General features: G+C 42.9%; 1 protein-coding gene and 1 long non-coding RNA gene across 2 annotated transcripts; one reads left to right on the top strand and one right to left on the bottom strand.

The window, feature by feature from the left end:
* Positions 1-6,248: 6,248 nt before the first annotated feature.
* On the top strand, positions 6,249-7,743 carry CNR2 (cannabinoid receptor 2). Its single transcript, XM_057501922.1, has one exon. It carries the CDS (start codon positions 6,316-6,318, stop codon positions 7,357-7,359), a length of 1,044 nt encoding a protein of 347 aa, XP_057357905.1. The 5' UTR covers positions 6,249-6,315; the 3' UTR covers positions 7,360-7,743.
* A 2,825-nt stretch (positions 7,744-10,568) lies between these two features.
* Positions 10,569-13,951, bottom strand: LOC118927027 (uncharacterized). The gene is made up of 2 exons (XR_005030687.2): positions 12,287-13,951; positions 10,569-11,922 (listed from the first exon to the last, which is right to left on the bottom strand). It is a non-coding gene; the product is annotated as an uncharacterized LOC118927027 (long non-coding RNA).
* Positions 13,952-13,960: the final 9 nt, after the last annotated feature.

The raw sequence follows: 13,960 nt of genomic DNA, 5'->3' as shown, positions 1-13,960 counted from the left end.
AGAGGCGAGGCAGACAGGGAGCTCAATTTCCTGTTGCTCTGTGCATCCTGGTGTTGTGGGATGCTGTCTTGTTAGGACTTCCATCCAAATGCCTACATTTCCTGCCCTTACCTAATTTGGACAATAACCACAGGTTGGCGGCCATGCCAGGCCCAGGTGAGACACAAATGCAGGCCTCTGCCCCCTTGGCATCCTTCTTCTGGGCTGGACTTTACATGAGGTAAGCTGTGCTCTGACAGGAGGGCGCTGTTTTCTAAGAGAAATATGGGAAGGGGTGGGGGCTGGGGCAGCGGAGGTGCAGGGAGGAAGCTCCCAAAAGTGGCAGGGTTAGGACGTGAGAACTGAGAAAGGCTCGCCCTGCCTGTCACTCATTTGTGAACAGGGCTGAGAACTTGGCTGGCACCACTTCCTGTCTCAGCTCAGGTGTGACCTTGGCAACACTCAGCAAAGGGCATCTGTCTTAGAGAAACACCTCTTCTCAGCTTCCTTAGGCAGCGGCATCTCTATGCTCACAGCACGAAAGAGTTGTGTCTTGTGATTTAGGGGATGTGATATTTAGTTCCAGCTCTGCTGCTGATCTGTTGGGTGACCTTAGGAAACCATATGCCCACCCCTGGCCTGTTTTCTTGGTGAGAAAACAATGGAGTTGGGTTATATGAGAGAGCTTTGATCTGTTCCTTGAAGAGAGGACAATGGTGACATGAACTCAGATTTTCCCTAATTTATGAGTAGGGTTACAGAGATCATAAAAAAGTGTTCTGCTCTCTTAAAAATTTACAAAACACTGGATTATGATAAAGCTGCCATTTATTGAGCCTTGTGATATGCTAGGTGTATTATTCTTAACAACCTCACAGAGTAGGTGCATTATCCCCATTTGAAGATGCTCATAGTAATAATAATAGTAATAATAAGTACTTCAGTATATTATATTAATTTACTTAAATCCTCACAAAAACCCATTTTACAAATGAGAAATGGGGAAAACAAGACATTAGGTAGCTTGAACAACGCCACCTAGCTGGGATTCGAACCTACACAGTGTTCTCCCCACCCCTACATGCTCTTACTTGGGAACTACTCTTTCTGAGACAGCCCGTTTCCATCCACATGGGTTTCATTCATTAAGTAGTTTTTGAGCACCTACTCTGCGGCGGACATTGTGCTAAGCGCTGAGGACCCAGAAATGATGACGGCTCAGTCCCTGACCTTGACAAACTGTGTGGCCTCTGCCAAGTGGTTTAACACCTCTGAGCCTCCATTATCTATGGAAGAGCAATAACCATAACCCTTATATCCCAGAGTAGTATGGATTGCATTTGATTGTGACTGTGAAAAATATTTTGTAAAACTTAAATGCCATATAAATGTTGGTTAGTTGGAGAAAAGTTGGTTGGAGAGGAGACTCATGCAGAATCAGCCACAATTCATGCAGAATAGGGCCAGACGCTCCATGTGTGATTGGGGGATCAGGGAAGGCTTCCCTGGACAAGAGATGACTCCAGAAGGAAGGTGAGCCAGAAAAGGAACCCTGGGGCAAAAGTGTAGGCAAAGGTACAAGAGAAGAACTATTTGGGGAATGGGGAGGCAGCCACTGAGCCAGACTGCGGTTGCCTGCAATGGCCATTGATGAATCAGTCCTGACCTGCCTGTCAACAAGCAGTTCAGCACCCCTGGGGAGGCCCAGCACTGACCCATAGAAAGATGACATGAGCCACGTGTCATTTAAATTTTTCTAGTAGCCACTTTGAAAAAATAAATAAAAGGCAACTGGCAAAATAAATGTTTTTTTTAGCCCAATATATCCAAAATTTATCATGTCAACTACCCAGACACACCAGGAAGCCTCTGCTCAGGAAGCCACAGACCAATCTTGTCCCAACTTCTCCTCCCTAGGAGCCTCTAGCAGGACCACAAGTGGGGTGAGAGGGAGGCACTTAACATGGGCTCAAAATTTAAATGAGTGCCAAAAAATTATAAAACATCCTGTTTGGGATGTAAATACAATATTTCAACTTGTAATCAATAGAAAAAAACTATCAGTGAGATACTTTATGTTCTTTCCTCCATGTTGTCTGAAATCTGGTGTGTATTTTACACTTAAGACACATCTCAATTCAGACTAGCTACACTTACAGCACAGGGATGGACAGAACTGAAATTGAATCCCGGTTCCCACATTTAAGTAACTGGGTTCCTCCTGGGCAAGTTCCCAATTAAGAGTAGCTACCTCCAGTATCAAGCTCTCTTCTAAATGTATTTTACATATTAATTCACTGAATCTTCAAAACATGAATTACATATAAAGGTGAGTTGCCTTCATTATCCTCATTTCACAGATGAGGAAACAGGAGTACAGGGGGCCACAAGAGCTTATCATTCCTAAGCCTGCTTCCTCTATAAAGCACATCCACCTTGAAGTGCATTGTGAGGGGAAATTTGGAAATACCCAGGTCTTCCTACCCAGAAACACCAGGAAGCCGCTGCTCAGGAAGCCACAGACCAATCTTGTCCCAACTTCTCCTCCCTAAGAGCCTCTAGCAGGACCACAAGTGGGGTGAGAGGGAGGCACTTAACATGGGCTCAAAATTTAAATGAGTGCCAAAAAATTATAAAACATCCTGTTTTGGATGTAAATACAATATTTAAACTTTGTACAAATACTGATACACCTACTTACAAATTTTTCAATAGCAACTAGTGTTTTAATGTATAATTTTTTTTTTAATCTGAAGAATACATTGGAAATGTCCATATAGAAGTGCACATCTTTCCTCTCATCTCAGACAATTTATCTCAGTCAATTTCACTAGATTTTGCCAAACTCCTCTCCAAAGCCGTTGTGCCAACTCACATCCCATCACAGCGCTGAATGGTACCGTCACTCCACACCTTCTTCAACATTGGATATTGTCAGATTGAATTTTATGCCAACCTATTGGGAGTGAAACTTTCACTTCTGTGATACCTTTGAGGTTAAACATCTTCTGAAAGGATTATTGACCATCTCTCTTTCATGCTTGCTATTCTACTTATTAGTGGGTTCCCCACTTGTTTTCTTAAATAATCTCACCTGAGGCTTATCTATTTTATTATCTTTTCAAAGAACTAGCCTCTGTCTCTGTCATTTCTTTATCTTCTCTATTGCTTTCACATGTCATTAATGTCTGCTCTTATTATTTCTGTCTTCTGCTTTATTTATTTATTCTGTTTATGTTTATTCTGCCTTCTTTTACTTATGCTGTTGGTTTTTTTTTTCTACTTCATGAGTTGGATGTTTAGGGCATTAGTCTTTTTTCTTTTCTAAAGTGATCATGTAGGCTTTGAATCTCCTTTTCAGTACCACTCACATGCATCCCATGAATTTTACTATGTTACAAATCTTAATGTTTTTCTCATTTCCTTTATTATTTCTTGACCCGAGAATTATTCAGAAGTGTGTTTTTAAATACTCATATCTATGAAGTTTGTTAGCTATGTATTTTTAGGTTCTTGGTTTCTAAACAAATTGCACTGTGGTCAGAGTATATGGTTTGTATGTTACAGATTATTTGAAATTTGTAGAATTTACTTTTTGCAGAAGACTTAGCCAGTTTTGGTAAATGTCCACATTTGCATGAAAATTATGTATATTTTCCAATTACTGGATGTTGAATTCCATATATGACATAAATCAAGCTTGTTAATTTCATGTTCAAATCTTATACATTCTATTGACTAGAATGTCTGCTTAATCTACCAACTTCTGAGAAAAGAATGCTAAAATCACTCACTATTTAATTTCATTTCAATTTGATTCCCCAAATATTTGTTGAGGATCTATTATGCACCAGATACTGTTCTAAGCCCTTATGTCAACAAAGAAAATAGTTTCTTGACCTCATGGAACTTAATTCTAGTGGAACAAACAGATAATCAACAATAAAACATAATAAATAGGTAAGCTATATAGAGTAAATTATATGTTAGAAGGTGATATTTGGAAAAAAATTTTAAATAGATCAAAGTAAGGGAGACTAGCAGGGCAGGAAGGTGGGACGAGTTACAGTATTAAATAGGATGGCGGGTCAGATGTCAATGAAGAGGTAAAATTTGAGCCAAGGCTTGAAGAAGGTTAAGAGCCTGAGCCAAGCATTTATGTGTGGAAAAAGTGTTCAGGTAGAAGAAACAGCCAGGGCACAGGCCCTGCAGCAGGAGACTGGACCCATCAGGAGGCCAGCAGGGCTAATGCTGCTTCACCAAGGAAAGCACAGTCTTAGGGAGGTCAGAGAAGTAATGGGGCCAGAACACAGCTTTCTAGGCCACTGTAAGTACTCAGGCTTTTACACCGAATGGAATGCAGGGTTTGGGACAGAGAGTCGCAGGATCTGACATAGTTTTAAAGGATCACTCTGGCTGTTGTGTTGACATTAGACTAAAGATGGGCCTGATGAGAAGCACGGAACCCAGTTAGGAAGCTCTTGAGGTAAACCAGGTAAGAAATGATGATGCCTGATTTTAAGTCTAAATTGGACCAATGCCTTTACTCACTCCCTAAGCAGTTTCAACTCTGTTCATCTCTCTTTTAACTTATGTTACTGTCATTCACAGTTTTACTTCCACTTTGTTTTTCTACCTTCCAAGTCAGCTATTATTATTGTTGGTATTATTGCTTTATACAGCCGTATGTTTTCTTTATTCATAACGTTTATCAACATATTTGTTCACAATTCCTACTTGTCTTTCTAGTCCTCCCTCTATGAAGAATTTCCTTCTTCTGAAGGTATATCCTTTAGCTGTTCCTTCAGTAAAGGTCTGTTAGTGGGCAATTCTTAAAAATATTCTTACTTCGAGTGATGATTTAGCTTTTTTCCCCTCTATCTTCTGGCTACTCTTGTTGCTATTGGGAAATCTTCTTTTAAATTTAGTTATGATTCCTTTGCTGGTATTGTATCTTTTCTTTCTGATCACTTTTATTTTTTTTCTGTTTTAGAGTTTCATCATGATATATGTGAATGTAGAATTAGTTTGTCTTTAAAATTCTGCTTGTGGTTCACTGTGATTTCTGAATCTGAGGTATAAATTCTGTAAAATTCTCCACTCTTATCTCTGAATATAGTCTCCCCAGTGCCCACCATAAATTCTGTTCTTACCTTCTGAAACTCCAATTCAATATACCTTTAAACCTTTTCATTTAGTCCTCCATGTCTCTTAACCTCTCTTTTATACTTCCCATCTCTTTATCTCCTTGCATTGCATTCATGAAACTTCTTCAGATCTGCCTTCTAGACTGATGCTTTCCAACTATTCTGTTCGCTTCTTTAGCCTACCTATAAGGGTTTCTTTTTTCAATGACTTTTTCATTCCCAGAAATTCTACTTGATTCTTTTTCAAATCTGGCTAGGCGGTCTCTAATTATGTACTCACATTTTTTATTCTTTATTGATTAATCATATTAAACATATTTATATATATATATACCCAAGAATTACATTAAGTTCTTGGAAATCTAATTCGACCATCTGACATTTCTGCTAATTCTTGTTCATATTTCATTTTGCATTTTGTAAATTTGCATTGTGAGCTCAAATTCTCTGGGCCTTTATATGTGGGAATCTTGTATAACCTGGATAGAAAAGCATATCCCTCTAAAGAAATTTGGAGTTTGCTTTCTAAAAGTATCTAATAATGTCCCGTACAATATTTGAGTGTTCTGGTTTGGGTTTGTTTTTTTGTTTATTGTTCTTGATATTTAGGACACAGTTATACTTAAAAAAATGATTCATTACCTGTCAACTCAAATTTATCGGGACCCCTATATTTTATCTGACAACTCTGCTGGTGTGAGGTGAAAGCCTTGTCTCCTGTCCCTAAAATGTTGAAACTTCAGCATCTTACTTACCAAAACTGGCAAATAAAGTGTCAATACAGAAAAAATCCCTTCACCTTATCACTCTGGATTCCTTTTTTTTTCTTGGTTTGAATTTCCTCTGTTTTTGACCTTTGGAGATTTCCCTTACTTTCAAAGGGAAGCCTCAGGATTAGCCTTTTTGAAAACAAAAGGCCAAAAGCTTTGCAGGCTACTTCTGCTTCTTGAATTCCCACATACCTCTCCTAAAGCAACCAGCACAGACTGAGCGCCAGAGGGCAAAATATTAAAAAAACAAACGTAAATTGCTATTTCAACATATGATCCATCCACACAGGTAAAGGGGTTGTCTAAAGTCGGCGATTGTGGCAGTCATTGCACTAATTGAGAAAGACCCATTTCTTCTTCTCATTGTACTACAGCAAAGGCTTCTGGGCAAGGCCAGCAGAAGCAAAGGAACCCACCCCATGGAGAGATGCCGGATGGAGGCAGCCAATGGCTCCAAGGATGGCTTGGATTCCAACCCCATGAAGCACTACATGATCCTGAGCAGTTCCCAAAAGATAGCTGTTGCAGTGCTGTGCACACCTTTGGGCCTGCTAAGTGCCCTGGAGAACCTGGCTGTGCTCTACCTGATCCTATCCTCCCACCGGCTCCGCAGGAGGCCCTCATACCTGTTCATTGGCAGTTTGGCTGTAGCTGACTTCCTGGCCAGTGTGGTCTTTGCCTGCAGCTTTGTAAATTTTCATGTCTTCCAAGGTGTGGATTCTGAGGCTGTCTTTCTGCTGAAGATCTGCAGCGTGACCATGACCTTCACAGCCTCTGTAGGCAGCCTGCTGCTGACCGCCATTGACCGCTACCTCTGTCTGCGCTACCCACCTGCATACAAAGCCCTACTCACCCGTGGGAGGGCACTGGTGATGCTGGGCATCATGTGGGTCCTCTCAGCATTGGTCTCCTACCTGCCCCTCATGGGATGGACTTGTTGTCCCAGTCCCTGCTCTGAGCTTTTCCCCCTGATCCCCAATGACTATCTGCTGAGCTGGCTCCTGTTCATTGCCTTCCTCTTCTCTGGTATCATCTACACCTATGGGCATGTCCTCTGGAAGGCTCATCAGCATGTAGCCAGCTTGACCGAGCACCAGGACAGGCAGGTGCCAGGAATGGCCCGGATGAGGCTGGATGTGAAGTTGGCTAAGACCCTGGGCATGCTGCTGGCTGTGCTCTGCATATGCTGGTTTCCGGTACTGGCCCTCATGGTCTACAGCCTGGTCACCACTCTAAGCGACCAGGTCAGGAAAGTCTTTGCCTTCTTCTCCTTGCTCTGCCTTGTTAATTCCATGGCCAACCCTGTCATCTATGCCCTTCGGAGTGGGGAGATCCGCTCCTCTGCCTACCACTGCCTGGCCCGCTGGAGGAGGCACCTGAGGGGCCCTGGGCCCGAGGGAAAAGAAGAGGTCCCGAAGTCCTCAGTCACTGAGACAGAGGCTGATGTGAAAATCACCCAGTGACCAGATTCCAGAGGTCTATACTGCCCTGATTGCTGATGAGGCCTCTTTCACAGTTTTAAACAAGCAAAGTCAGAAGTCATTTCACTCCCTAGAGAAAAGAGAGTGGTCTTGACCGTCCAATCTTACTTGAACCAGCCTCAGGGGCCTGGACACTTACCCCATTTTGTTGATGAGTGTTGGCACTGAACCCTGGAGCATAGCCTGGCCATGCCTCCCTGCACAGTTTGCGGGATAGCTTGGAGTGGCCAGGTAGGCAGGAAGCAAGAGGCTGGGACAGGCTCATAGCCTATCAGGTTAGGACAACCTTCCCAACAAGATGGCTTAGTGCCTGCATCCTCCAGGGACCACAGGAGCCAGATGGAGCCTTTAGCATCAGCACTGAGGGACTCAGAAGAGATCTGAGAAGGAGAACGGATTATTCTGGAATCCAAGGGTATGGGATGGGATAGCTGGCCAGTCCTTGTTCCTGCTTAATTGCTGGGAGCTCCCTGCTTCCGGAGCTATGAGAGGCCCCACCTTCAGGTCACCCTTTCCCATGAAGGACCAAGAACTATGATGAGATGAGGCTCAAGGGTTTTGGTCTACCTTTTTCTGAGGTAATTGATAACCAGCCCCCCTACCCCCCCAGCTCAGGATACCTTGTTATTAGGGCAGTGGCTCTCCCTGACACCCTGATCATCCCCACTCACTGCCACTGTGACCTCCTAGGTCCCTGGGGAATACAGAAGAGGCTGGGATCACTTGAGACACAGAACCTTCAGAGAATTTTACTGATCCTATGACATCCTATTTGGTGGCACCACAGGAAGCAAGCGAAGTCCCAGCCTAAGCCAACTCCAGAAAGGGGGGGATATACTTTACAAATCTCCAAATTCCTCCCAGGTGCCCCTCAATTCAGCCCCACTGTCTTCTTCACACCCCTATAATGAATAATAAGCAGAGCGGGTGGGGAGAGGGAAACTCCCTTACTATGTGCCAGACACAAGGCTGACAGCCCATAGCCCACAGTCCGCAGTCCATTATCTCCAGCAAGAATACAGCCCCATGCTTTTCCAGATTCCAGGAAACACCCACATTTTACATATCAGGGAGGCTGGATTGCTACCAGAGGGACTTAAAACAGTAGACAAGAGAAATTGGTGGTGGTGGGGAGGATTGCAGAGGAATTCTAATGTAATTATTCAGGATCATAGGCAGAAGAAAAAGAAAAATATTTATTAGACATGCCTTCATTTAATGACAAGGTAACCACTGTTCATTCACTCATCCACCCATCTGACAAATATGTGTCAGGTTCTGTGATGGGTCCCTGATACCCAGCCATAAACAAAACTACTGCTGTCTAATGGGACATACATTCTACATTATGGTGGGAAGAAAGCCAATAAGTAAATAAAGAAGATAATTACTGGTGGTACAGGTAAGGAGATCATCAGGGTCATGGGGTAGGGACTGAGTGAGGCAGAGAGAAAACACGCTGTGTCCTCTGGCCCTAATGCCTGCTGGCTTTTACGGAGTCTTCACTATGTGCCAGGCACTGGGCTAAGTGCTTTTCAATGAGGTGATTCACTTAGTCTTCACAAAAACCTGCTGAAGAGAGTCTTGGTATCCTCATTTTACAGATAAGGAAACTTCTAAGAGGCAAAACCACTTGCCTGGGGCCATACTGCTAATACAACCAAAGCTGGGTTGCCAGTCCAGTTTTGTTGACTTCAAAGCCTGCCCTCTTCACCACTAACCTCTTGGCCTTCTTCAGTCAAATCAGGCTTGATTAGGAGTGATATTAGGCTTCTGAAACATCTGATTCCTGCAACTTTTAACTCATTATTTCTTGATGTATTTCATTTTATGCTTTGTATTAATTTCCTGTAACAATTTTCCACAAACTGAGAGGCTAAAAAAAAGCATAAGTTTATTCTTTCACAGTTCCAGAGGCTAGAAGTACAAAATCAAGGCGCTGACAGGGCCATGCTCCCTCCAAAGTTTCAAGGGGGGAAGATCCTTTTTTGCCTCTTCCAACTTCTGGTAGCTTCTGTGTTTGGCTTGTGGTAACAAAACTCCAATCTCTGCCTCCATCTTCACATGGCCTTCCCCACCTTTGCTTATTGGTGTCTTCTTTTAGGGACACCAGTCATTGGATTAAAGCACACCCTAATCCAGTATGACCTCACCTTACTGTAATAAATTACATCTACAATGACTATTTCCTAGTAACTAAGGTAGCATTCACAGGTTCTGAGCAGACATGAAGTTTTGGAGGACACTATTCAACCCAGCAGAGCCCCCAAGGACAAAGTCCACGCCCCTCTTACAGCCCATATCATGAACTGTGCTAGTGGCCGTCACTGGCCCGTCTTCCCCCATGGAGTGAGCTCCATGTTCACCTGTGGATGCCAGGGTCCCATGAGGACGCAGCATACAGTCATCTGGGGGACCAGTCAGTATCTGTGGACCTGAACTGCTTCTGAAAAGCTTTGAATTGCATTTTGGAAAATCAAACTTTACTTTAACCAAGACACCTATCTTTTTTGTCAGGAAAGAAATGGCATGATTTTTTAAAGGTGAATTTGGGGTTCTGTTGCCAGGCAGCTGCGTCTGGGGAGGTCTCTCCCTGCTCCCTAGGTGAAGCGCTAGGAGAAACCTCACCTGGACGGGGTTCTTGACTCTGGACTAGAAAGAATTTTCAAACAGGTCAGACAAACACAGGTGAGGAAGGAATTCATTAAAGCAAGAGTAGTAGTAGGGAGTGGCAGCTGCCCTCTGGGTGGCTGAGAACAGGGAGATACAGAGGGATGGAGGGCAAGTTTGTTGAATTCCTTCTCGGCCTAAGGCAGATTTCCTTGCCAAGTCCTAAAGCCAAGGTGACCCTGTGTCCTGTATCCACTTGGATCTGCACAGCAAGGGGACTGAGCCCCTACCACCCCAGGATTTGGGGGAGCCACGGGGCACAGGATGGAGTGAGATTATGTTCTGAGAACTTCCCAAAGAAAGGAGACTTTCAGGAAGGCTACTAAGGGCAGATTGTACAGCTGCAGTTCGGTCTGCGTCACCCAGGCCACGGGAACTTACAGGCCCAAATCAGAGCTCTCAGCAGCTCCTCCATATTTATCAGGAGTAAAACACAGACACAGTGAAGACTTGGAAATAAAATAAAACGGCAAAGAGACAACAAAGGCACACACCACTGGGAGAGCAAAGAGACAACGCAGTAAGTTGAGCAGTGAGAAGGCTTTATTTAGGAGTACACACCTAAAGGGGAGTGCGGGCAACCTCAGAGATGAAGTGCACTGAAAGGCTGGGGATTCTGTCTTTTAAGGCTTTCAAGAATGGGGCAAAGGGCAGAGGGGGGATTGTTGGGCTTCAGCTTGACTTGTGGTCTCATGATATCTCTCTCCAGTGAAGGATACTATGTCTTCATTCACAGTCAGTTCTCTAGATAATTCTGTAGGATAAACTTAACCCGAGGAATTTATTGATCCTGCTCCTCACCAAGATAGTAGTTACCCTCAAGCAGGGGACATATCATTTAGGCTTGTGCTGCTGTAAGGTAGCTATTGGCTGATTACTAAAGAATATGTTAGGAATCTTACTTCTCAACACTCTGCTTTTTAAAATGGAATCTTGGCTTTAAGATGGAGTCTCTCCTGTTCTTACTATGCCATTTATATCTCGGCTTTTTTGGAAAATTAATCATGATGCTTATCCCATGTCTCTGCCCTACCTCAGTTCCTTAGGTTGGGACATGATTTTTATTTATTCATTGGTGGGTTTTTCTTTCTCATTTTAGCAAAGAAAATGCCCAAGTGCCTGAGATAAATTGACACTCAGTAAATAGAATAAACTTAGAGTGTAAAATCATTGAATTAAATGCATTTCCACACTTTCTACCTCTTTCCTTCCACAAGCACACTCTAATTCTGCTTTCAGTAAAGACCTGGAGTTTATGGAGGGGGAGAGAAACTGGGGGAAAGGGTCCCTGGATATGATGGAGAACTTCCCTCATTGTTTAGATGAGGAAACAGATCCAGACAGTGGACAAGACTTGCTGAGGAGAACCAAAGGTGGTGTCCAGTGCAAGAAACCCAGATTTCCCAACTTCTAGTTTTGCCCACTCTATTGCAATGCCTCTCACTTGTCCCTGCAGACATACATTTTGTTATGAAGATAAGGAGAATCAAAGGTCCCAGTGTCCCATTTTATCTTCCCTAAGATGAGTTCTGTAACATCAAAGACCGTTACTCACTCTGGTCATTAGATGTGAATGGGGTTTTTTAAGATGCTTACTGCTTTGGACAATATTTCAACATAATCTTGCAGAGGAAGAACACAGACAATAAGGAAAATGGCTGTTCATTCAAAATCGTCATTGTTTCTTTATTACTCCAGAATGAGGAACTGCTTGACTCTGTCAACACAGGCTGTGACCCTCCCAGGTTGCAAGAGAGAAGCAGCCTGTTAAGAAGCATAGGTTCTGCACCTGAAGACCTGGGCTCCTCCCTGACCCAAACTAGTTGCATGGTCTTGTGCAACTCCGATCTCCTCTCTGGGCCTCAGTTTCCTCCTCTGTAAAATGGGAAGAGTAAGGAAAGGGAGAATGTCAAGGAACTCCAAAGTCTCTCCAAATCTGACATACTGCAGTTCTCTCACTAACATATGGGAACCAGCTGTGCTCAGTGGGGCCTTTAGACTTCCTACATCTGATGGCCTCACCTCCTGCTTGAGCAGGCACAGCATGTACAAACTGTAGAGGAGCTGGTAACCTCCCTGCCAGACAAGGTTCACACAGGCCCCCCTTGGGCTTGGGGCTCTCAATGTTCTCACCCTGCTACTCCAAAGATACTTCATGGGGACCTGTACCTGGGTCTTTTTTTTTTTCCGATTAGACGTTAAGCTCTTTAAATTGCCTCAGAATTCCCAAAGCACGTACAGTAAATATCAGACAGGTGGCATGGCCACACCTGCTCTTCCTCTTGCAGCACCATCTGCTCCCCACTCCTCCCCTCACAATGCTTCCTCCCATCATCACTCTACCCCACTAGTTCTGCCAGGGCTGTGACGGTGCCTTTCTGCCTGGTCTTCCTGCCTCCAGGCTCTTGCTCTTCTATATTACAGTTCAAAAGTTCCCTGGGGGAAAAAACAGCCTCTTCAATAAATGTTGTTGGGAAAACTGGACAGCTACCTGCAGAATGAATTTGGATCACTGTCTTATACCACACACAAAAATAAACTCAAAATGGATTAAAGACCTAAATATGGGACCTGAAACCACAAAACTCTTAGAAGAAAATAGAGGCAGGAACCTCTTGAATATCAGCACTAATAATTTTTTTTGGATATGTCTCCCCAGGCAAGGGACACAAAAGCAAAATAAAGTACAGCAAAGGAAACCATCAACCAAACAAAATGGCAGTCTACTGAATGGGAAAAGATATTTGCAAATGATATATCCAATAAAGGGCTAATATCCAAATTTTATGAAGAACTCATACAACTCAATACCCAAAAAAAGGCAAATAATCCACTTTAAAACATTTTTCAGAAGAAGACATACAGATGGCCAACAGACACATGTAAAGATGTTCGACATTACTAATCATCAGGGAAATGCAAATAAAATCACAATAAGACATCACCTCACACCAGTCAGAATGACTAATATCAAAAAAAGAAAAACTAGAAACAAGTGTTGGTGAGGTGGTAGAGAAAAGGGATGTAAACTGGTGCAGCCACTATGGAAAGCAGTATGGAGGTTTCACAAAAAACAAAATAGAAATACCATAAGACTCAGTAATCCTACTTCTGGAAATTTCCCAGAAGAAAACAACGTCACTAATTCAAAAAGATCTATGCACCCCTATGTTTATTGCCTCATTACTTATAATAGTCAAGATATGGAAGCAACCTAACCATCATCAACCATCAATGGGTGAATGGATAAAGAAGATGTGGTACATATACATGATGGAATATTACTCAGTCATAAAAAAGAATGAAATCTTGGCATTTGTGACAACATGGATGGACCAAGAGGGTATTATGCTAAGTGAAATTAGATAGAAGAAGACAAATACCACATGATTTCACTTACACGTGGAATCTAAAACAAACTAACAAAATAGAAATAGACTCAAACACAGAGAAGGGACTGGTGATTGCCACAGGGGAGAAGGTGGAGGGATGGGTAAAATATGAATAGTAAAGGAGTTAAAGAGGCACAAACTTTAAATTACAGAAAATTGAGTCACGGGGATGAAAGGCAGCATAGAGAATATAGCCAATAATAATGTTATTTCTTGGTATGTTGACAGTAACTACACTCGTCACAGTGACCATTTCATAATGTATATAATTGTAGAATCACTACGATGTAAATATGAAACTAATATAATTTTGTATGCCAACTCTTCAATTTAATAAAAGGAAAAAAGTCCCCTGTGACCACAACGGCAAATGGACTACTCCCACTTCTCTGCACAAAGCTCGCCTTCCACACCCGGATACGATTTAACCCAGCAGTGAAAGCCCTTCTCAAGTTTTCATTCCAGGGTCAGCAGAGCGCAACGATCCTTGCGTCTTTCTCCCTTTGAGCGCCAGAGGGTGG

This window comes from Manis pentadactyla, chromosome 4 (genome assembly GCF_030020395.1).
Source record: "Manis pentadactyla isolate mManPen7 chromosome 4, mManPen7.hap1, whole genome shotgun sequence".
NCBI classification, from domain to species: domain Eukaryota; kingdom Metazoa; phylum Chordata; class Mammalia; order Pholidota; family Manidae; genus Manis; species Manis pentadactyla.
Note: the sequence above shows the minus strand (reverse complement) of the source record. Positions and strands in the feature narration are given on the sequence as shown.

Bases quoted from the DNA above. Each gene is read 5' to 3' on its own strand.
- CNR2 (XM_057501922.1), top strand. From the start codon at position 6,316: ATGGAGAGATGCCGGATGGAGGCAGCCAATGGCTCCAAGGATGGCTTG.